General features: G+C 42.8%; 1 protein-coding gene across 1 annotated transcript in view; it reads left to right on the top strand.

Moving 5' to 3' along the window:
- Positions 1-25,121, top strand: part of LOC135916476 (proteasome activator complex subunit 4A-like) — a 119,909-nt gene that overhangs the window by 72,871 nt on the left and 21,917 nt on the right. Inside the window, exons 28-34 of the mRNA XM_065449841.2 lie at positions 2,367-2,496; positions 3,963-4,286; positions 5,445-5,570; positions 11,783-11,935; positions 15,043-15,147; positions 18,550-18,773; positions 21,777-22,021. Coding sequence (XP_065305913.2) covers positions 2,367-2,496; positions 3,963-4,286; positions 5,445-5,570; positions 11,783-11,935; positions 15,043-15,147; positions 18,550-18,773; positions 21,777-22,021 — 1,307 coding nt within the window. The remainder of the gene's footprint in view (positions 1-2,366; positions 2,497-3,962; positions 4,287-5,444; positions 5,571-11,782; positions 11,936-15,042; positions 15,148-18,549; positions 18,774-21,776; positions 22,022-25,121) is intronic.

Genomic DNA, 25,121 nt, shown 5'->3' with positions numbered 1-25,121 from the left:
ATCGCATCGCTGCTGTTAATGGTGAAAACAGCTACATTTTGTTCTTCATGCAAAACAGTGGCTGGTATTATAAACTGATGCCTCAATTTGGTCTTGCACAAGTGACGACCGCTGTCAAACCTGTAGCACCAACAAGAGCCACCTTATGAGGCAAGTTCAACTCAGAGCCCCTGTCTGGCTGCTGCTGCATTGCATGCAAGATGGCTCAGCTGCCTCACAGGCCTCGCAGTCTGCAGAAGGGTTGAAATCTGGGCCGGTTGGTACATACTTGAACGAAAAAAACGGTCAAAAAGACAAAGGACAAGAGGAGAGGTTCACACCACACCAGTCGTTGTGGTGTGAACCTCTCCTCTTGTCCTTTGTGTTTTTGACTGGTTTTTTCATTCTCGCAGTGTGGATGCCGTGAACAACAGCATATCTTAGTTTTTGTGCGAATTCAGGTGAGGAGAAAAAAAGCGTTCTGAAAACGGTACATATTGCGATGGTCAGCAGTTGTTTTTGAAGCGCCATACTCTACGGCTTCGCTTCGCAACTGGTTAAGCCTAGAGATACCCTCGGCACTTGCTTGGAACTGAGTCGACAGCATCAGGCGGTGGGGGTCTGCTTGCGTGGTCGACACAAAAACTCTCTGCTTGCAGTGCATTGCATGGCACGCTCTTGCAGGAAGCTTGCTGCTCGTGTATTCATTGCTTAAGAAAAAGGGCATTTTCACAAATTCAGCAAGCAGCCAGAAATAATTGCGTGAAGTGTACTGCCACACTTACGTCATTGCATCAAAGCGCATTGTATTTGTATTATGTAGACAAAATTTTCCACTGAAATTTGTCTGTTGTAGCTGATAGGTTATAGCTGGGTTTGTTAAAAGCAAAATTGGTTGCATTGATAATAAGGGCAAACCAAAACTAAGTGAGAAGAACAGTCTGTTATATCAAAAAGTATGTTGTATATGGATCCGTTGTCATTGACGTGGACTGTACGTATAGTGCAGAAAGAACATATATATACACTTAAAGAAAGCCTGTTTCCTTGCTAACTTCTTGGCCGTCACACTTTTGTTAGAGTTTATCGGCAAAAACACGTGCGCACTTTTGCATTAATGCAAGCAGTAGTGCTTGTGTCAGTAAGTACTAGTAGCACTGCTATTAGTACTGCAACTGGTACTCTAACACTGCCATTTGTAGTAATAGTACTTGTAGTTCCAGCAGTGGTACTGTACCACTGCTATTGCAATAACACCACTACTGGTATGAGTAGTGCTGCTAGTACTAGCGCTGCTTAGGCTTCTAGTACTAATAAGTCGAACCTCGATATATCGAACAGCGCGGTGATCGCAAAATAGTTCGATATAGCCAGAATTCGATATATAAAATCACGTAGAAAACGCGTCAAAAACTAGCGCAAATCAATCAATGAACCAATCGTGGCGCAATAGATACTCACATGAAGCTTTAAACAAAGTATTTATTTAGTTCGCTGAAAGTACTGAAGCAGCGTAGCCTGCTTCATATTGGCAACCGCGTGCTTGACCACGGCGTCCTCAACATAGTCCAAACGGTCCACAAGAGACGGTCCAGTGCCTTCTATTGCGCCGCAGTAGCGGCGTACAACGGCCAAAGCAGCTACAGCCTCAGTTGCAGTCGGGAGCGGGGCAACATCGGCGCTTGCTGGATCAGCCTCGGCAGCGTCTTCGTTTGGCCGCTCAGCAGTCACTTCTGCCGCGATCTCCACGTATGTTAACTCCGCCACTGTTCCGGTGCTGTCGTCACCGCCAACGAAGTCCTCAATGCACATGCTGTGTGGCTCAGCACCGACAAAGCGCTCCAACTGGCGCCACGGCCGCCTCGATCACGCGCGCACGGCGGTGGTACGCGTGTGATCGAGGCGGCTTGCCCCGCCGTGCGCGCATAGTTGCGCGCGTAATCGAGGCGGCCGTGCTGGCTCCAAGCCGCCGCGTGTGTACGCCGCTACGTTCAGATGGCGCCCTCGGCGCAACCGATGTGGGCAGCTGTCGTACGCAGCAGTCTGAAACGCCGATCGCGCCGCCGCTATCTTCGAGTGTGTTGCGGGAAAGCTCGCCTCCTGTCAACAGAGCGCACTTGGTCTGGGGCGGCGGAGTTCGATATATCCATTTTACGTCCGGCCCCGTTCGAAATAAAGAATTAAAAATGCATGCGATTTTCCATGTGATATAGAAATTGTTCGATATACGCAATAATTCGATATATCCGTGTTCGATATATCGAGGTTTGACTGTACCACTACTAGTATTCCTAGTACTAGCATTGGTACTACAAGCACTGGTGGTAATAGTTGTAGTGCCTAATACACATGATGGGGATTGTGCAATGACAGTGTTACATGCGCAGCCACTGGCGCCACTACCACATGGCTCTGGTGATGGTTAAGCTGCTCATCAGGAACGACGTTCCCCTTCCCGGGCCCGCTGTTCACATGCTGGTCAATCATCTGGTGCATGACACGCTCAACGTGCGCAAGGTTGGCATAAGCTTTACAACAGACGGGTTTTTTTTGTTTTGCCCACTCTGGAATTTGCACGGTAGCAGTAGCTTCAGAAACTAATGTTATTGTGAAGGACAACCTCCTGATAAATTTTTATTTTGCATCAACACTCCTGATGTTATACCTAACTGCAACAGTGTTCTGTTCTGTTTAGTTGTGCACCACCCAGAGGTGTTCTGCATATGTACAGGGTCAACCATTTTTAAAGGAAGCACCTGATTAGTATTCAAGTTCTCATGGCATCTTAAGTTCGTCAAAAAATCCAGCAGACTAGTAGTACACACTGTCTCACATGTTAGCGCAGGTTGTTCAAAATTTTAGCTTTAGTGCAACACAGATAAAGACGACAATAACACAAGTGTGCTACTTTTAACTATTGGAAGTTGCACACTTCCAGCTGAGTTGAACACTGTGTTATTTTTGTTGTCTTGTCTATGCTGCGCTGAAGCTAACATGTTGAGTGGCGCAGCAGAATTATTCTTCATTAAGGTGATTTAAAGCGCCGATCACTGGTGATCAATTTGAATAGGCATGGTAACAAAAGAGTTAATAGGTATCAGCATTAAGTGTTGTATGATGCTCAATTGCCCTATGAAGTAGACGAAATGCTGAATTTTATACTGACTCAGATACTGATGAAACACTTGCCCTTAAAAAACAGACGATCCTGTGCATGTGGATAGTGTAAAAGTATTTGCCATGCTTACATTAGCAGACAGAGTGTCTACCATAGCAGACAGTTTCTCTGCTATATGCCTATACGTAATGCATTGTGCTCGTTACATGCCTTGCTTCATTCTTTTTAATTTTTGGCTACAATATATTCATGTCTTTTCACTAATCCACATAGTGTAAAATCTGATGTCGTCCATGTTGTCAGAGCATGGACAAAGTGTGGCCTCTTTCATAAAGTCTCTGACGCGCCTGAAAGCACTCATTGTTTAATGTAATTCCTGAAGATAGTGGCACTTGTTCCTTACAAGGGATTTGCCATGGATTAAACATCATCAGTGAAACCTAGTGTCCAGAATCGGGAAAAGGAAAAGTAAGAACTCAAATGCTACAAAATTTGTAGGTACCACTATCAAAGTATGTGAACAACAGATCAGTGACATTATTAAGTCAACGTCCCTAATTTGTAGTAAAGGCGACCGCTGGGCAAGTTGGTTAGGATTAATTTTCCAGATCAAAAGGAATTAAAGTGCAAGAGAGAATAAAATCCTTTAAGTATCAAATAAGTCCTTGCTTCTAAAACCAGAAAGACATTCAACAGCGGAATGGGTGCTGCTGCGACAGGGTGCGGGGAAGGGGGTTGTCTCGTAGATGGTATAACAGGAACTGACAGATCTAGGTTAAGTCATTTCAAGCAGCATTTACAAAAGCCTTTATTCCAAAGGGAGCTGTCCTGAGTCCTACTTTTTCTTGGCTCAAACTACGTACAGGTGGCCATCCTGGGAGTGGGCACAGTGCTAAAGCAACTCAAGAAGAAGCACGTCAAGCAGGAGTTGGCCGAAATTGACCAGGAGTCGATCGAACTAAGCCCAACATTAACCACCCTGGTGGAGCGGGTTGGGGGCAAGCGACCCGCCAACCTTTGGCTTCAGTACAACAGCGCTCTACGGCCAGACACTCGGGAGCAGTGGCAGAAGCACCACTTTGTGCACAAGACTCACATTGGATTCTACCGGCTGCCACAGCCTTTCCTTGTCTATGCGCCTGAGGACCAGCAGCCCTCACTGGATTGCACCATCGAGGAAATGATGCCGGTGAGTGCTGCCCTAGATGTCATCCGTTTAACCCTTTCTTTACCGCTGACAAGTATATATTTATCACTGAAATTTGTTAGAACATAGCCGATGACGAATATAGCTGTCATACCTCGCAGTGTGAACCAATAGCAAATATTTTCATCATCTTGCTTCCTTAATTGTGGACAACTTTTCTTGGCTTTAAAGCAAAATATATAGAGAAGAGCTTCTGCGCATGTATTCGTTTGCAATGTAGTCCTGGCGAGTTTGGAATTGGTTCGCATACCTTGCATAGCTTCTTTTTTACTTTAGTAAAAGCAGACATGGGTAACTCTGCATGAATTTTAGAAGCAGATCAATGTTTAGGGACATCCAATATGTATTGATTTCTGAACAGTGTGCAACGCTGCCTGTGTCAAAGCACAAAGCCAGCTGTATGACCTTGGTGTTGATTAACACGTACAACCGGCGTTGGTAGAGCCAGCGTAGCATAAAAGTCAGCTTGCTCACTCGTTTGTACAAGCCAATGGTGATTTCTGGATGGTTTCACCTGGTTCTTGGTTGGTTTCACCAGCTGTTGCTATAGCTCAACAGATAAAGCATTGCGTGCACCATGTGGAGGTTGGGGATCAGGCTCCCACTAACAGAAAACTTGTATTTTACTCCACTTTGAATTTTCTTTTCCTTTTTAAGAATATGAAGCTTATCACAGATTAAAGCCTCATTCAGAATTTATTCTGCACTTCAATTAAAAATAGTTAATTTTCTCAGTTCTTTCCTTGACTATATTGTCTAGTGGCTCCTTATAATTGTCTATAAAAAAACTAACCCCTTGTGATCCTTATTCTTGTCACTCACGCCACAAACACACATGAACAGAAAGAAACAGAGTACGCTATACCTTTTACTCCATCACTTCTTATCCCATCAGTTGTGAATTATCATCTGTGCATGAATTCATTTCTATTTGTGCGTCGCCGCACTAGTTCAGCTGGAACTGCTGCCCGTCTCATTGTCTATATTTATACCTTTTTTGTATTCGCCATTTTAGTGGTAAATATGTGTATTTTACCTGTTATGCCATTTCAAACGTTGTGGTCATGCAACTAGGTTACATTTCAAAAGCAATCACTCACAGATGCTACTATGTGTTCCAATTCTTATTTTTTCTAATAGTCTGAAGCGGACATCTTTAAAGCCTTCACTTCAGAAACATTTGTGGAGCAACTCTCGAAGTACCTGTCACTGGAAGAACGGAAGGGCCACGATCGATTTGATGCCAAGAGGTTCTACATGTTCAAGGTGAGTCATCTGTCTAGTGCCATAGACGAGCACCAGCCATGGCAGTGTAACTCAGTTGCAGTGTATGAAGCAAAATAGAAATTAAGTTAAGTTGAGACCCTTCATAAGAAATACCAGTTAGAAAAAATTTCAAGCACAACGAAGTTCTGTCTATATATCGGTAGTGTCTCATACAACCTAGTGCATCAAAATTACGACCACAACAAAGTTTATGACAAGCACATCTTCACCTCAGCAAAGGTGCCATAGAACAAGCCTCGACACCACCACCTTCAAAAAAAGAAAAATTCACTCAAAAGCTATTCTTCTAATTCTTGATGGTAAGAAACTGTTGATTATCAAATTAAATTCAAGCATCCACTCTTTCCAGTGCCCTTCAGAAATAGTGTTGCCAATGGCCATGCAACAGCAGCTCATTGTCACAGCCAGCATCATTGCCTTTGTCATCACAGGATGGCAAGAGAAAGAGTTTTGATGTAGTTTACAATGACATTTTGCCACTTTCGTTGCAAAAACTGATACAATAGTATGTTATTTTATCTGTTAAGCTAGCAGCAACAATAATGTGTCACATGTTTCTGGAAAGTCGTCTTTGAGTTTATAATTAGAAGGCGCTGGTTGAGCCAAGTCAAGCATCAAGTCCCGTGATTGTCAAGGCTGACTCCCATCTAGTTGCTCGCAAAGAAACGAGTGGTAATGAAATCATCAAGCGTGTTTGTGACAAATTTAATGCGAAAGCATTATATGTCTCATTATATGTCCACCCTCCTATGAACTGTATTATTTTATCTGGGCAGGTTGCACCGATTTCCTTTATTGGTTCCATTTACACTAATATGTTTACTTTGTATTATCCACTCTGTATGCTTGTGTGCCGGGCGGCTTCATTCGTGCCACAAAACTGCGCAATTGTATAAAAATATTATTACATCTGCATGGTCCTTCGTGACTGGAGTATACTGTAAATAAATAAATAAGTACATAAATAAATTGCGCGTGATGAAGTGATGGTACCAAAAATGGCTGACGGTGCAAGGAGTAAAAACACATCAAGAAATGCTCGAATTGGCGTTGCATTTCTCAGGGAGGTTCCTGTAAACAAAGTAAATTAATGCCATTGAAAAGAACATTTGGTAAATTTTGGTCTAGGTGGGAATCAAACCTGGGCCTTCGGGGTCCGAGACAGGCACACTTCCTCTGACACTAAGGTGGCTCCACGGTTCTGGTTGACTAAAGCTGTGCCTAGTGCATGCGCCATTGCACGCATCATGTCGCAGCCATGCTGAGTAAACATGTGTCCTATTGCGTGCGTCATTGGGCATGTGACAGCGCAGCCAATGGGGAGGAGGTGACGTCATCAGCGTTGTGTATGACCTCAGTAGTAATACAGAAGATATTAAATGGTATAACAACATTAATTAGTTGTGACTATGGGTAAATAATATGAATAAATTGAATTAAGGCGAATCAGTGAAGTAAAGTGAATTAAAGTTAGAAAAAATTAGAGTAAGGTTACATAAGGTGGAGTAAAGTGAATGAAGGTGAATTAACATAGAATAAGGTGGATTAAAGTGGATTAAGGTGGATTAAGGTAAAATTGTGAAGTTAGAGTATGGTGACTTAAAGGGACACTAAAGGCAAATACTAAGTCGACGTGAACTGTTTAAATATTGTTCCAGAAACCTCGCAATGCTTGTTTCATGCCGAAAAAAATACTTAGTTTACGAGAAAATTGCTTCTGAAGAAATTCAAATCTCCCGCCACCCAACCGGGGGAGTGGTGACGTTGCATACACCATCACCACCCTTTGCTGCCGTCTGTGAGTAAAACGGCGGCCGACAGATGGCGGTGCCGAGCCAAGACAGAGCAGTGAATTCGCTGCTGCAGCTACTTTTTGGTCAAGTGGCATAGACCATTTGGTAATCCCACGGCATCACATGGAATTTGAATTCACTGCTACTTCCAGTTTGTGGGAGTTTCGCGAGCCAGCAAAACCAACGCAATGCTACACGATAACGAAACTAGTGAAATGCGAAAGCAAGGGCGGTGCGGAGTTGAGCAAAACGAAACCCTTTGACTGCCGGCGTCGTTGTCAAGGGTAATTTTAATCAGTTCCTTTTTCTAGAAATGAAATAGAACTGGACAAGTAGCATTTTATTTCATCTTATAATACAATACAAGGATGTTTTTTGCAACAAGTGGTTCAGTACTAGGGACAGAATTTAACTGAGGCGTGCTTTCGTCATCGGGCAAGTACTTGAATGTCATGTGGGAGTCTCTAATCATGTGCTGCATTTACCTCAATTTCTTTATTATTAAGGCTCTGTGTGCGATAATCGCGATGTTTGCCTTAGAGAGTCTTGAGCACTAATCTATCACTTAAGCTTGACATAATATTTACCTTTAGTGTCCCTTTAAGGTGAAGTAAAGTGGATTAAGGTGATTTTAATACGAAAGCATTCAAATCGCGTAAGGATACTTAAGTGACTCAATTTTTTTCTTTCTTGTACTGTGAAGATGCTGCCACTGAATATGCGTGCAGTGTGGCAACATTTTGTGTAATGGACACCTTTGACACATTCCGGAATTTTGTTGTAGTGCCTGCCAGTAATGCCGTGATGGCTCACTTGACATAATGCAAAATTCATGTTACACCACTGCTTGCCAGCAACAGGGATGGAAGCAGCCATGGAAGTTTTGGAACAGCTTTGGGAGCAGCAAATTTGGCCCTATAGAGCAGGAATTGTCCACTTTGGAGCAGAAGATTGCATTTTAGAACAGCTTGGTAGGGCTCTACATGAGTGAAATACATGCAGATCAAGAAAAGGTGTTCTTTATTTGACTTTGTAGAACACTATTAAGTTACTGCAAATCATTTCTGCAAAAGCCTGCAGGACTTCTGAACTTAAGTGGAGTAAAGTTCATGAAAGAGAAAAGTTGTCATCCACCTGACTGTAGCGTGAAGCTACAAAGGAAACACATACAAATTTATCAGAAACCACTGTTAAGAGGAAGCTTTAGCTCGGGCCCAACTCCGACGCCGCCTATTCAAATACATGTAAAACGCAAAAACGTTTTTATGAGATAACCCCTGCACCGATATTGATGAAATTTGTTGCATTTGAAAGAGAAAGTTAAATTCTAGTGACTGTTGGAAGTGGAATTTCAATTTAGGGCTTGAATTTTCTTAAATCGATTTTCAAATATTTGGCGGTTTGAAAAAAATAGAAGCACAAAGTTTACAAATTCATAGCTCTGCATCAAGAACTGCTATCGCGGTTCTGTAAACGGCATCCATTAGATCATTCAAAGCGGACAAATTCAATATGTCATTTTACATCTTACGTGAATTTGTTACGTTGGTTACAACGGTTTTGCAAAAGTTGTATTTCCCTATGATTAAATTTTTTTTATATTCATGTGTAACATATCAATTTTGTCCGCTTTAGATGTACTATTAGATGCAATTCACAGAATTGTATTATCATTTTTAGTCGTTGAGTTACAGAGTTGTAAACTTGATAGTTTCGTTTTTTGAAAATTTTAGATTTTTTCCAATTTTTAACAAAAAATTGACGACCTAACTCAAAAATTCGAAACCGACAGTCACTAGATTTTAAGTTTGTCTTTTAAATGCAACAAATCTCGTCAAATTTGGTGCAGTGGTTGCCGAGAAAAACGAATTCTCCTTTTACATGTATTTAGATAAGAGCCCCCGAGCTAAAGCTTCCTCTTAAGTTATGCACCGGATGTGCCACTTAAACTTGGCCAAAAAATATTGACAAAAGGCTTTATGCAAACAGCACCCATTGTACTTTGGTAGGCTTTTGTTAACACTATTCAAGAGTAATAGTAGTTGTTTTCCTTGTGCACAAGCTACTGATATTTAATTTTAATTAGTCAACACTTATTTACTTATTTGATAACATGCAAATGCAAAGGTTGTGGAGGTCGTCGAGAAATGACTAGTGACAGCATACCCTAGGTCTTGCGTGCTCCTTTTTTCCCGACAAGAAACAAAAACAAATCCCACAAATTTTTTTGAAATTTCAGGTTACACTGCATCCCTGTGCCAGTGATATTAGCAGTTTCAGACGTAAACATCATCGTCTGGTATGTTGTCTATATTATGCCCCTGTGAACTAGGAGCGCGGTCTTGTAAAGGTTTGGAAAGCAAACTGTTACAAGATCGCACACCTTCTGGTTTGATAAGTACCGAAGATGCATGGAAAAAGTTGGTGACACATAGAGAAAAGAGCACAGCCGCTCGCTCCCAGTGCCGTATTTGACAAGGTTTACATTGAGATTGATTTTTTCCTTTTTTTGTGTGTGTTGTGTGTGTGTTTTTTTTTTTTCTTTAGAAAAATAGTCTGCACAAATCCTAGGTTGCTTTAAATGCTGTCACTGGTAATTTCTCAACGTGCTTCAGAACATTTTATTTGACATCTTGTCGATTAGGTCAGTTTATAAAGTTAGCTAATTAAACATATCCAATGCACGATGAACAAGAAGTACCCACAGTGACAACCATGAACAACACCTATCATTATACAGTGAACGCCGTCCACATAATGCCCTCTGTAATTTTTTATTCCTTTGCGCATTCATTTAGAACATCAGAATACCATAGAATAAATGGGAAGTTATTTCCTTGTTCATTGCATGTTTGCCAGTATTCCACATTGCTTGGCGACAAAAAACTAATATTTTTGAAAGGAATAAAGGGCTGAAGTTTTCACTGGCTTTCTGCATCATCGACCAATATTTCCACAGGTTCAATTATTCAGGCTTATTCGCAGCTCCGCCACTGGGCCCCATAAAGCCTATGTAAAATGGCGACCAATATTTTAAACACTGAGGGATGATTTCAAAAATTCTCCGACTCTATCTACACATTGTGACCATTGTTGGCGTGAATGCAGTTTGTTTGGTTTTCACCGCTATAGTTGACTAAAACCGAAACTTTACATAATTGGTTTGTGTTCTACAGCAGCAAAAGTCTGATTTTGTGTAGTATGGTTGTATAGAAAATGGAGTGGCTGGAATTCAAATTTGAGTGACCATTACACTTGCTATTAGATATTTGTGGTCAAGTTTCACAAAAGCACGTAGGTTGTTTGTTGGTATGCTGAACTATCATCTTGATAACTGAATTCTATGCATGTGCGAAATTGATTTGCTATGGTGCATGGTGTTCGCCCATTAATCGATGCGAATTTGCCAATAGAATGCACAAACGAGGGCTAAATTGTATAATGAAACTGATGAGCTACATGCTGAGAAGACCGTACGACTTATTAAATTCGGCTGAAAGCACAGCTTTTCTTTCTGACTGCCCCATAAGGAGAGCGCCACTTCAAATCATCTTTAGCTAGTCTGCGTAATACGCATATGCATATCTCATATAAAACATTTATGATGCATTGTATACCACAATACAATTTTCCTTTCCTTGCAGCCAAGTTTAAATGTACCACTAAACACTCCTACACTCAAAAGACACGAACGCTGAAACGGATTCCAAGGCTAAACCCTAGCCAATGCATGACTATGGCTGTGTGATTGCCACTGCACACGCACATCCCACTAAATTTAGTGACTTCAGTAGAAATTAGTGTTTTGGCACAAGTTGGCGCAGCTTGATGGTTTGACTTGGCACAAGATGGCGCAATTGGCGTAGCACTTACATCCTTGCAGCAAGCACAAGCACGTCAGAATTACAGACTTTTGGAATTATAGCTTCCTGTCTGTGCCACTGAACCACATGTTTCATGGTTATTTGTTGATTTTATATCTACGAAGTTCTGCAACAACAAAGTTTTTTTGCAAGCCTGATCAATTTTGTTGTAGTGGGATTAGACTATATATCATGAGAGTAGGGCTAGTTTGGTGAAGCATTGTTCAATGCTGCTGAGGCCTGAAGAATACATAGAGGAGGGATAGCTTTTATCTCATGTTCTAACTGTCCTTGAAGAACTCTTTGTAAGCTACATGAAGCTAATGATACAACTGGTCTTGGGTTGCTAGAGGCTATGTATGGCTATTGCAGTAGTAACCTCTTAAAATTATTTTTCTGGGCAGTAGAGGGCAACATTTTGCTATGCCTTCAGTCTGAAAAAGATTGGGTTCTTGCAGTCGCTGCACTTGAAAGTAGCTGCAAGTTTTGCTTTTGATAGTGACTCCCAAGTGTGTTTTGTATCTCGGAATTGCAGGGCCTGTTTCGCAACTATGGCTCAGCTCTGCTGCCGCTCTTTGAGAAGGTTCTTCTCACCAAGATTGCCAGCAACCAGGAGAGTCACCAGCGTTGTGCATTGGAGATCCTCGCAGGCTTGATGAGGGGCAGCAAGCATTGGGGTTTTGACAAGGTATTGCTTGCATTTTGAGAGCAGCTTGGCCATGTGTCAGTCCCAGTAGGCTCTTCTCATACTGTAAAGCTAGCTTTTCTGCATGACAGTTTGCCGTGCTAATGGTGTCATAGCCATTTTTACATTTAGTGTGTTTTGAGTACAGTTTACTTGCATGGTGACATGAGAAATGCAGGTGTGGCTCACATTATGAAACCATGAGCAAGGTGCTAGCGCCAGCATGTGCAGTTAGCACTTCATAACAAACAGTGACTGGTCCCGGCATTACATAGGTAAATGTGCAATGCCGAAAAGCACACTTGCAAATTAGCTTTCCTGCCTGTGGGAAAAGCAGCAGTTTTTGGTTAGTCTTGTAATTTGTTACTTCTTGTTTTTTTCTTAGCACAGAGCATGCTTGATAATAAAGTGCATAGCATCAAATGGAAGAGGAAGAAATTTTTTTCCGGTGGTACTAGTCCCAAACATAGTTATTAAAAAATTTTGAAAGATAAATATCTAGACAAATGTTTTGTAGAAAAGAAGAAATGTTCTAGAAAAACGTCACTGTTGCTTTGCGAAGAAAAACCACAAAAAATTTTCAGAGTGTGCATTTTCAATGCAAATGACATGTGCAATATTCCAGCAAATACGTTTTTATGTAAAAAATTTCCTGGGATATAAAAGAAAGCGTTAACTCTAGTAACTAGCCCTAGCACATTGCCAAGGTCGACTACCAGCCATCTTTTCAGACAAAACTTCACTCCCCGTGTGGTCACCGCCAAATGATCCCGACCGAAGGATGTCGGTACTCTGCCGATAAACACTGTGACCCTTAGAACACATAGGACATCTTTATATCAGCACAGAGCAGCTTTCAAACAGTTCGGTGAAGATATCGAAACTTCATTGTGAAATCTGATGAACCGAAGTTGTCTTCCACGTCAGTGCTGCTTTCAAAGTCCAAAGACTTGTGCATAGGGGGATTGGAATAGATAAACACCGACACTGTCTTGGAAACTATGAGCGCTCATCACACTGACCACGCCCCTTCTCCTGGGGTGCTTCAAAAATCCATGCGTGGCTTAAAAAGAAAACCGAAAGCCAAAACTGACTAATTGTACCTAAATTGCCTAATTAACGATGCTAGCTGTCTAAGAGCACTCAGAAGGGGTCAAAATATGAATTTGCAGTTGTCAGTAGCGAGCTATCAATGGGGATAGGCTTGGACAAGAAAGTGTTAAAAAAAGGGTTTAGAACAACCTAGAAGACGTCGCTAGTGTTCCTATGATGGCTGTGAACATGCTGCATTTTGGTGCATACATTTTGCATGAAAATATAAAAATGAAACTGTGTAGTTATTTGGATTTCATGTGCAGCTTCACTTGGTTTCATGGTAAAACTTTTGTTAATGAGAAGTTTCAGTGGAAGGTCAAATTTACGAATTGATGCAACCCTTACTGTCATAAACCCATAGTGCGCTTCAGCGAAGTTGCAGTGGAATCGAGGCTTATTGTAAATATGGAGTGAAAATTGTCTAGGGCTTCACTTTGTGTTGACAAGGGTCAACACAAAGTGAAGCCCTAAACAAGGGTCAACACAAAGTTATTTGTTCAAGGCTGTGCTTAAAGCTTAATGGCAACACACACTACTTTGAACACTCACCAAAACCTTGTACAGTGAAACCTCGTTAAACCGTAGTTGGCCAGAGCTCGAATAAAGTATGGACTAAGCAGTAGTACCGCTTAACCGAAATAGCGCGAGATCACCCACTTACCTGTCAAAAACGGAACTCGGAGAGAGTGAGATGAAAGGCCAAAAAACATGTAGTATTTATTCATTTGGCGTGACAAAAGTCTGGTATTTTCGTTTGATATGTTACGGCGGCCTAGCAACGACGACAGCAGCCTGTGAGCCAGCTTTTCCGCCAGCCTCCTCTTCTCAGCAAACACCCGCACGTGGCTGATGTAACGTGCAGCTTCTGTCACTGCCGGGCCTGAATCGTTTGTGCTGTCGCTTTCCGTGTCATTCTCATCACTGTTGTTAGGCTACACTTAGGCAATAACAGAGATGACAAAGGCGAATAGTCAAACCTCGAAAGTTGAACCCCGTAACCGACATCTTTTCGTGGTCCCAGCGGCACTGCGGAGCATCTTCTCCTTTGCATACCAAATGCCACGCATCGTAGTCAACAGTAAATCTCTCTCGTGTGCCAGCGCCAACTTCGTGCCACGTTCGATAATACGAACAATGTTCAATTTTTCTTTTTTTGCGGAGCACCCGGTTTTTGTCCGAGCTTTGGCATGACGCGAGTCTTGGCTTGCACGACATCACAACACAGTTGACCACTAGCCAGCCACAACGCTCTCTGGCTCAGCGCCAAAGTCATGTTGATGTGAATGTGGCTTCGCCCTTCCAAGTGCCCTCTGCGTTTACGCTTGAAAGCTGTTCTGATCTCTAAGGCTCGTTCTTCTGCCTGACCAACCTACACCGCCATAATTGCTTCATGAAGAGTGCAGACACTATGTGTTAACCAGTAAGAACACAATAAGCTGGTATGGTTTATGTGGATACAAAACGTATTATGTTCAATGGCCGCTGAGTTGGGAATTTGACTTTAGTACTTTTAAAACAAAACTACTCTTTAAGCAGGCATAGTTTAATGAGGTTCTACTATAGTTTATCTGCAAGCCAATGACTACATCACCACTGTGGAAGCTTTGCCTCTCTCTGGAGTAAGGGATTGTAAGTGCAGTACTGGCTGCTTACAGTGCTCAGTTCTTACAGTGCACATTTCTTGCAAGCAGGGGGAGCTGACTTAGATGCTCTGACACGGGCTTTGTGTTTTTGTGTTTTGCTGTTTCACGCATTGAAGTTCTTGGCCTTTCATTGTCAACTCATTTGTCCTGTTATCGTAACCACTGTACACTGTAACATTTTTATCACCTTGGTAATGCTTTTTTTTGCGTGGGAGTCTCCCTGGCAGTTCTTAACTTTGGAATTCCTGATGAATTATCAGTAATGAACGCACTTCTGTGTATTAGTGATGTCGTTTAATAAAAATGAAACTTTGAAAGGATATCTAGCAATCTGAGATGTGGGATAACAGCAGCCTTCACATGGCTCTCCAGATGCAGGAGCTGCGCGCTGTGGTGGAGCCTGTGTTGCGGCTAGGCATGACTGCAATCATGCCAGAAACTCTGCCTGACTGGGGGACATGCATGGCCACAATATCGGTGAGAACAAAGTGATTTTTTGCTGGAAACCCTTTTGCACCAATCAAAATGTGCAGCGCCACTTTTATAGATGTATACGAGGGTCAGCATTGACTAGAAAGTCAACACTCATACAATAAGCTATGAAAATTTAGTTACTTAAAAGAAGAAGCTTTGCCTGAGGAGACCTCAGGAGGTCTCCGCATTAAAACAGGTAACATGAAAACAGGTAAATAATTTTACTTGAATTCCACTGCGCCGAACTTGATGAGGTTTTTTGCATTTCAAGGAAAAATCTATAATCTATTGACTGCAGGGAGTAGATTCTTGATGTATCCATAAAATTTTTGTAAAGCTTGTTGAAACTTACAGAATTTTTCAAAATTGAAGCGTCAAGTTTATAGCAAGCTTGGCATGGCATCTAAAGCACAACATAGCAAGCTGCTGATGGGCCATAAAAATCGGCCTATAAGGGCATCACACTTGCATTACTTTTGTATAAACCCACTCCCTTTTTGTTTCTTTTTTGCTGACGTCACCATGTTTGCTTATCATGAATAACGGATATAATGAAGGGAAAACACAGGGAGGGCGGGAAATGAAATTCAAGACAATGAACAAAATGTGGACAAGGCGAAAGCCGGAGCCAACATTTCGACAAATGGACTAGTCTTCTTCAAGGTGACATATGCATTCTTCAGCATAGTATATATAAGTACAGTTCTTCTAGAGGGGAGAGGGGGTAATGCAAATGGACGGACATAATGAAGGCATTTTGTGTCGTATGCATTTCTTTTTTTTTTACTGATTTAATTATTATAGAGCAGTGGTGTCATGCTTACAGAGCGTTAAAGTGAAGTTCTGTATGTCATATTGTACATGTTGATAGAGTCGAACCCACTTATAATGATTCCGGTTTTAACAATGTATCTGTTATAACAATGAGAAGCTACTGCACCGTTGACTTTTGTATGTATTCCATGGTGAAATAACCCACTTACTACGACGCCCCGATGCCGCATTATCGGTTATAACGAAGTTTGGCTGCTGGGTGTCCGAGCCGAAAGGTAGTGAAATGTGAAATTTTAGCAGAACAAAAAAAAAAAAACGAGAAATTCGAGCCGCTGCACAATGGGCTGCTGCTTCAACAGCCGCCGCACGCTTATTTTCCAGCCATCTCCACATGGCTCTTTCCCGTCGCCGTTTCACCCCTCTGAACACGAATGGGCTGCGCCATCGCTCTACGCCGCCCCACCCTCCGAAACACAAATGGACTGCGTCAACTGCACCGCAAGCAGATTGCTCGCATGTTGCTCACTGGCTCCTCATTCAGCACAGTTCTGTGAACAGCTTAATCGCTCGCATTCGTCTTTGTTGGTTGCATCGAAGTCGTTCTTGGACACGTGGTTTCTCAGCTTCGCTTGTCTCGCCACTGAAATGGAAGATGGCTGATCTACCCGCTGATCATCGGCAATGCACAACGTCGCCGGTGAAAAGAAAGCACATGGCTATAGATTTGGAAACTAAGTGCTTCTAACTGATGAGACGATCGTCGCAAATGTGCTTGCATCAGATAGCAATGGCAGCGACGACTCATTAGGGCAGGCTGCCTCAACGTTGTCCTCAGAGGAGGCCTGCCAGATGATTCAGTCCCTCCGGGACTTTGTTTTCGTGAGGAACCTTCCGCTGCACTACGTAGAGCACTTGAATGCCTTGGAGAAGGATGTCGGCAAGCTTCGCGTAAAGCATGCATGGCTGACGGACATAGGCTTTTCTTGTGCTAGCCACTGAGAAGTACATGGCGAGATGCTTGTGGCGATCTCTCCTCAGCGTTTCTTCTGGATTTCTCAAGCTGACAGGCTGCCGCAGCAGCCTTCCCACAATTTTTAGAAGGCCCCTTTTGGGACCACCAAAGTAATGCCTTGGCAGTGCTCGCATATCGCTTGCCACCCGTGACACCTCTTTGCAGTTGTTGTAGCAGTGCCATTCTTTAACGCCAACAGCCGCGGCTTGTTACACATGATCGGAGCGCCCAGGAAGCAGATAAACGAGTGAATACAATCAGCAGCCGGGTGGAGGAAAGTGGTGGGAAGGGGCACTGGCCTCCTCGCATACATAGTTTTCTTCAGCTCTGCCATCACCGTATTTTGAATTTTTCATGGAACCCGGTTACAACAATTATTGGTTATAACAATGGAATTTTCATGGCACTTGAATATTGTTATAAGTGGGTTCGACTGTATCTGTAATGCATTTGGGCCTGCTCTTTCATACATTCAAAGTGCCTGCTCTTCCTAGTGAAAGTGCGTCGGATAACTAGGGTACTACAGTTGAACTTCAATATATCAAACAGTGTGGTGATGTAAAATAGTTTGATATAGCCAGAATTCAATATATAATATCACATAAAAAATGAATAAAGAACTAGTACAAATCAATCGATGAACCAATCATGGCATAGTAAATACTCACTTGAAGCTTCACACAAAGTATTGAAGCTTCACACAAAGCATTTATTTCTTTGGCTGAAAGTACTGCAGCAGCGTAGCCTGCTTCTTATTGGCAGCCATGTGTTTAACCATGGCGTCCTCAACATAGTCTGAACGATCCACAAGCAATAGGTCGGTGTATTCTATTGCGCCGCAGTAGCGGCGTAGAAGTGCCAAAGCAGCTACAGCCTCAGGTGAAGTTAGGAGCGGGGCAAAATCAGTGCCTGCGGGATCAACCTCGGCAGAATCTTTGTTTGGCCGCTACTTCCGCTGCAATCTCCATGTCCGTCAATCGAAGCATTCTGAAACACTCAATAACAAAGTATTAACTGGTGTCTGCCATGGAGTCTATGAGTGAGCCCGGTGAACGTGCACTGTCGCGTGTCTTTGTGTAAACAAACCGCCATTCCTCACGAGGCGCAGCAGGTGTAGAGCATGGCAACAAGGAGGAGTCGGTACAGCAAATGCAATGTGTCATTGACGTTGTCGAAGTAGCCAAGCCACCACTTGCGTGCGCCACTACGTTAAAATGGTGCCCTCAGCACAATCGATGTGTTCAGCTATAGTCCGCAGCAGTCGGGATCATCGCGCCACCGCTATCTTCAAGGGTGTTGCTGGAAAGCTTGCTGCCTGTCAACAGAGCACACATGGTCTGGGGTGGCGGTGTATGATATGTCCATTTTACGTCCGACCCCGCTCGAAACTAAAAATTAAAATGCATGCAGTTTTCTACGTGATATAGAAAGTGTTCGATATACGCAATAATTCGATATATCTGTGTTTGATGTATCGAGGTTGGACTGTGGCACTATCAAAATGAAGTTATCACTGTAAATTGATGTTGCAAGGCAACTATACATTCTTGGAGAAATTGACTGAAAACTGCTTGTTTGCAGGGCAAAGGCACATGCTTACCATTATCTTAATAATGCAGGAGAGCCGGGATCCGAACAAGTACCACTGGTTCTTTGAGTTGCTCCTGGCAGAGCCTGCAAAGAGTGAGGAGGGCTCCTTCCTGCAGTCTAGCCGCTTGTACGTTCAGCTGGGAGGCCTTGCACAACAGGAGTGGCGTGTCTGCGAGTTGCTGGAAGACCTGCTCGAGCGGCTCAAGCCACGCCTCACTCACAGCTACCAGAACGTGCGCGACAAGATCGGCGGGTGAGTCTTGCAGGCCTCACCCAGAACGTTAGTGGTAATTCATACTGCTAAAACTGGCTTTCAAGTGGTACCTGAGAACATGAAGGACAAATCGAACGACATCAGGATAGTCTCCCTGTTCATCCTTCGAGTTCTTTGGTGCCGTTTGCAAGCTATAACAAACCAATTTGCCCAACCATACATTGTGTTAAAACTGCTAAAGTAGGCTTAATTTCAGTTTTGGTCAGAAGTGTGTTCCACATAAATATTATTGCATTTATACAGAATGTCAGTATAAAACATTACTGTGGAAAAAGATTTTTCTTCTCTTTGGAGGTAATAGAAACACACAAAATGATTATCAGTAAGTGCTTTTGTTAGTCACTTATGAACAGCTCAAACATACTACCCTGTATTTGGCAGAAGTTCAGCTTTGCATTGAGATGGCATAGTTTAACTGATGTTACTTGTAACTGCCAAGAACCAAGTCACAAAACGTGTTGTGCTGAAGCCATTCTAGTGTTTTCCTGACCACTAAATTGCTCATTGGTACTTAGATTTAGGTGCGTGTTAAAGAACTGTGGATGGTCACAATTAATCCACAGCTCTTAATTATGTCATATTTTGTAAGCCCAAGTGTTGCTTTGATGCATTTAACTCGCTGAATAAAGTTCATTGCCTGCCTGCCCTAGGAACCGTGAAAATGTCTTTAAAAAATGTCGAAAAAAATGAATCCATGCCTTTTACTGCCCCCAAGGGCTAAAATCGCCACAGGCACATCCGAAATAGCTCCGAAAGCTTGCCAGTACACTTATTAGGCGTACCAGTGGTCGTTCACCTATAGGAGATGGTAGGTGCACACATGTATAATTAAGGAATACGTAGTGTGTCATGTGACAATGCCCCCCCTTTTCTTTTTATTCTTGGTATGCTGTGCTGCGCAACACTGCTGTAATGCGGCGAAGCTGACTTTTACGTATCGGCATTTGCAACGTTTGATCTTAGCCATTCTTTCTGCACTTCAAAGCTATCGGCGAGGGTGATAAAAGCAGAGACTCAGTGGTGAATTCTTTCAGTGAAAAACATGCCACTGAACAGCAGGAAGCTTGGTAGCGGAATGTCGTAGTGGCTAGGCATAGCTTTGCTGCGGTGGTGGCTATCGCTATCACTGCATCGACATGCAAGAGTGCTGGTTCGAGGCAGCAAGATAATTCATGGTGGCTTCGATTAATGCCATTTCAAACCTGTGGTCACGGCAGAAGTTCCAGAAAATTGAACAGCGAAGGGTTTCACAGTTTGAAATTTCAGACAATTTTATACATTGGCTCTATGGGAGTGCGTAGCAGTGCTGGGAAGACGTCCGAATTATTGGGCATGTGAAAAATTGAATGCTTGGTCTATATATATATATATATATATATATATATATATATATATATATATATATATATATATATATATATATATATATATATATATATATATATATATATATATATATATATATATATATATATATATATATAAAGAGAGAGAGAGAGAGAATTCTATCTTATCTCTTGAGTTGGACACTTTCATTCTTTGTCATTTCCTTATTAGGTCCTTTGTTAGGGCACCAAGACCAAGGCAACCAGTGGGCAAGCTCTCCCAAGTAACAAAGGACCTAATAAAGAAATGACAGAGAATGAAAGTGTCCAACTCAAGAGATAAGATAGAATTAGTGGAACTGTCAAAACTGATCAACAAAGTGAAAATACGTGATATTCGAAATTACAATGTGAGAAAGACTGAAGAAGCCGTAAAAAATGGATGCAGCCTGAAATCAGCGAGAAGGAAACTTGGCATAGGACAGACCAAGATATATGCGCTGAAAGATAGGCAGGGTAATATCATCAGCAATCTCAAAGTATAATAAAAGCAGCAGAAAAATTCTATACTGACCTGTACAATACCCAGAGGACTCGAGAGTATTCTATTCAAAACAATAATGAACAGTATACAGAAATTCCTCCTATACCTAGACATGAGGTCAGAAGGACCTTGCAAGGCATGAAACGGTGAAAAGCAGCAAGAGAGGATGGAATAACAGTCAATTTAATCAAAGATGGAGGAGGCATAATATACTAGGAAAATTGGCGGCTCTCTATACGAAGTGTCTATCGACTGCAAGGGTCCCAGAAAACTGGAAGAATGCAAACATTATACTAATCCACAAAAAGGGAGACATTACAGAACTAAAATATTATAGGCCCATTAGCTTACTCCCAGTATTATGTACATTATTATATTTACCAAAATAATCTTCAATAGAATAAGGGCAACACTGGACTTTAGTCAACCAAAGGAACAGGCTGGCTCCAGCAAGGGATACTCTACAATGGGTCACATCCATGTCATTAATAATGTTATCGAGAGATCTGCAGAGTACAATAAACCTCTCTGTATGGCTTTTATAGATTACAAAAAAAGCATTTGATTCAGTATAGATACCAGCAGTCATAGAGGCATTGCGTAATCAAGGAGTACAGACCACTTGCGTAAATACCTCGGAATATATCTACAGAGATTCTACAGCAACCTTATTTCTGCACAAGTAGAAAGATGCCTATAAAAAAAAGGGGGTCAGACAAGGAGACACAATCATTCCAATGCTATTCACTACGTGCTTGGAAGAAGTATTCAAGCTATTAAACTGGGAAAGTTTAGGAGTAAGAATCAGCGGCGAATACCTCAGCAACTTTCGGTTTGCTGATGACATTGTTCTATTCAGCAATGCTGCGTACGAGTTACAACAAATGATTGAGGACCTTAACAGGGATAGTGTAAGGGTGAGGTTGAAGATTAATATGCAGAAGTCAAAGATAATGATAAATAACCGGGCGAGGGAACAAGAGTTCAAGATCGCCAGTCAGCCTGTAGAGTCTAATGATGACAATATATGCACAAGTATCAGTTTAATGTAGCTTTAACACTTGGTTCCACCTAGAATCTGCTTTCCACTTACTCTGCGCTCTCTCTTTTCAGTCTACTATGCAACATCTTCCTGTACGACGTGCAGCTGCCCATGTTTCAAGCTTCGCTGACCCTAGTGCCACGGAGGTTGCGTTTTATGGACTATGTGATGTCAGTTCTGGCACCCCTAACTGATGCTGCCAGTGATGAGCCTCCATCTAACTCATCAACAACAAACAACCACCGGAATGATTTGGCCTGTCATGATGGTCAAGTGACTTCTGAGCGCAAGGCAGCTTCCCGCCTTCTGCAGACTGGTGTGTGCTATGCCACGTGCTTTGGCCTTTCATTGCTTGAAGAAAAACAGTTGAATTGCACTTACAAGTACTTGTTTTCACGCACCATTTTCTGCTACCCCAGGGGGGAATTAGTGTACTTGTCACAAAAAAAAACTGATGTTTAGTGTGAAAGAATACCTTTATATTCACATGTTCTCTTGCCATATGTCCTTTAATCTTTGCCATTTTCAAGTCATCTGTTATACTTACTCTGCCTGCTGTGGGAAGTTTGACATGGAAATATATGCTCTCATTTAACTTCTTTCTAGCTACTTTCTTCTGCAAGCATTCATATCAAAATAACTGGTACTCTTTTTTTTAAATCCTAACATGATTTTTTTTGTCGACTGTGGCACATAGCACAATTCTATTCGTTTACCTGGACTACTCGAAGAGTGGCCCATTACTTTCATGAAAAGTATTGATGAATAATTAGGTATATATCATTTTCACTATTTCACTAGTGTTGCTAATTAACTAGGAACTACTTTGATTATGAGACATGTGGAAATTAAGAACTGGAGCCCGTTAGCTTGCAAGGCGTATCCACTTTAAATGTTTCTGAGGCCTACACCAGTTTCAAGGTGTGTGTTCCCAAATTGTACAACCAAATTTCTCAGATAACTACTGTGCAGCTTAAGCAGGTACAGTAGACACTTGTTATAACGAAGCCGCTTTGCTCGAGTGAGCGCCTGATTTGAAATTTCTCTCAGTCTCCACCCCAAATGCATGCATTTTAAACTGGATTGCTCAAAGCGTACCAACAAGCTGCTCCGCTTAGAGCAGACTGGCCAGGGGCATGTGCACACTCATGACAGCACTTGGCGCCTTCCATGCTGTGCCAGCAAGCTACCCTGAGCCTCTCCATTGCACATCCCTTTCCTCCATGCTGTGCTCATGCATTATAAGTGGCGCTGTGGAAGTAGTGCGTAATGGAACAGACAAATGTTACTCAGCGCTGCCTTCTAAATGCCTGGCATGCCCAAAGTCACCCAAACCAAGATCATCTACTTCCTCTGTGCTTGCCTGCGCACATGCATTGGTTGGTGCAGGCTTTGTGAACGTGCAGTTTGTGGGTTGTTTTCGTATATGTGCCTCACATGTGCTTTTGTGGTCTTCAATAAATTGGAAGTGGCACTGCCAGTACCCGCACAAAAGTGTCTTATCTTGGAACAAAATGTTCCTTTTGAATGTGAGGTGGAAAAGGCCGACCAGCAGAAATGCGAAACTGGAAAGCAATGCGACATGCCGCATTCAGCATTGTCAACTGTACTAAAGAACAAGGAAGTCATCAGCTTAGCCAAACAAAAGCACAACCATGATTCAAAGTATCCTGAAGTGGAGAGTGCGCTTCTTACAGTGGCTGAAACACACCAGAAGCGCGAACATCTCCATGAATGGACCTTTACTGGCCACAAAAGTTGAAGCTCTAGCCCTCCAAACGGGCAAGCAAGATTTTAACTGCAGCAACGGCTGGCTTGAACGCTATAAACAACGAAACGGCGGGTCCTTGGAATTGATTGTTGGCGAAAGTTCAGGCATGGACTGTGACCCCAAGGAGGGATGGTGCAATTATTAGCTGAGCTCCCTACTTCAGCAATATGAAGGAAAGACACTTACCACCTACACCAGGTGAATCTTCATTGGGAAGCAAACAAACAAGGAGCATGTTACAGTGCTGTTCGGTGCAAATGTGACCGGTGAGGACAGGCGTCTTTGTTGATACTGGGAAAGGCGATGGAGCCGTGTTGCTTTCTTAACTCAACGATGCCTAAAGACTGCATATATGAAAACAGTAAATGTGCTTGGATGACTGCAGCAGTTTATGAAGAGTATGTGCCCCTCTTGGATGTTAAGTTCAAGGTAAAGCATTGCCATGTGCTTTTTGTTGCTGACAACTGTCCCAGCCATGGGAAGATTGACAATCTCAAATCAATCACTTTGGAGATTCTGCCAGCAAACACAACCTCAGTATTGCAGCATGTGAATCAGGGCAGTATTAAGACCACACAAAAGCTACACTGCAAGAGCCCCTTGCAACACATACTCATTGCATATGATGCCAACAAGGGCTAAGGCATCAACCTGCTAGGTGCCATACATCTGTCAAACCATTCATAAAAAGAGCTGGCACTTGCAAAGATTAGAAACTGTTGTGCTCATGTCTGTTTTTCCCGGCCGCACTTAGATGAGCCTGCCAATGATCACCAGATTTGCAACGATCACTACAAAGCTGTGCACAGAATCGTTGGCAAAGAGGTGGAAGGCAACTTCAACTCATTCGTGTCAGCTGACGCTGACATTCCTGCTGTAGCCGCATTTAGGGATGCCTAAATAGTACTCAGTTCTCGGTAGCCCCAATGAGGACAATGACGTGCACCCTTCGGATATACTACCAACAGTGCCTCAGACACAGGAGCGCTCCTGTCTGTTGTGAAACAAAGTTGAATGCACAAGCGGCAACCATAACCTCATGCTGTGCCTGAACAAACTATAGCAGGCATTGCTTGCACACAGCAGAAACACCCGGCAGACCTAGCTGAACACCTTTTTTGCACCTCAATAAAGGTTTGCTTCCTTGAATATCTCGCATTGATACCAGTGTCACACAGCCACTTTCAAGAGCCTGATCTGTATTGAAATTCTTGACTGTGATTGGCTCCCTCCCACAACTTGTACAAAGGAGCCAGTCGTGATCAAAAAATGGCTGTGGCTTAGCTAAGGTTAAGCCCAGGATGCGAAGCATACTAGCTTTTATTTTAACGCGACAGCGTTAAGGAGCTCGTGTCGTAGAAAAGCCGGTGTCGTCGGCTCAGGCGTGCGGCGCTTGCTCAGGCGCACATTTCGTTGTCGCGCCGAACGCTGCGTTGCTCGACGCTCACCGCGTCCGATGCGGGGGGCGATGCCGCGAGCGACGGCGCAAGTTGGAGCGCCGTTTCTCCGCTGTCGTGACGTCATGGTGTCACGTGGTATTCAAGGCGACACCGCCGCGCCTGAGGAGCTGGGTTGAGCCCTCGTAATATGCTTCGCATAAAAATTTTATCCCAATATGGCTTAATCACGATCGAAAATGCATGAC

This window comes from Dermacentor albipictus, chromosome 7, assembly GCF_038994185.2.
Source record: "Dermacentor albipictus isolate Rhodes 1998 colony chromosome 7, USDA_Dalb.pri_finalv2, whole genome shotgun sequence".
Lineage (NCBI taxonomy): Eukaryota > Metazoa > Arthropoda > Arachnida > Ixodida > Ixodidae > Dermacentor > Dermacentor albipictus.
This window is presented reverse-complemented; position numbering and strand designations above follow the sequence as displayed.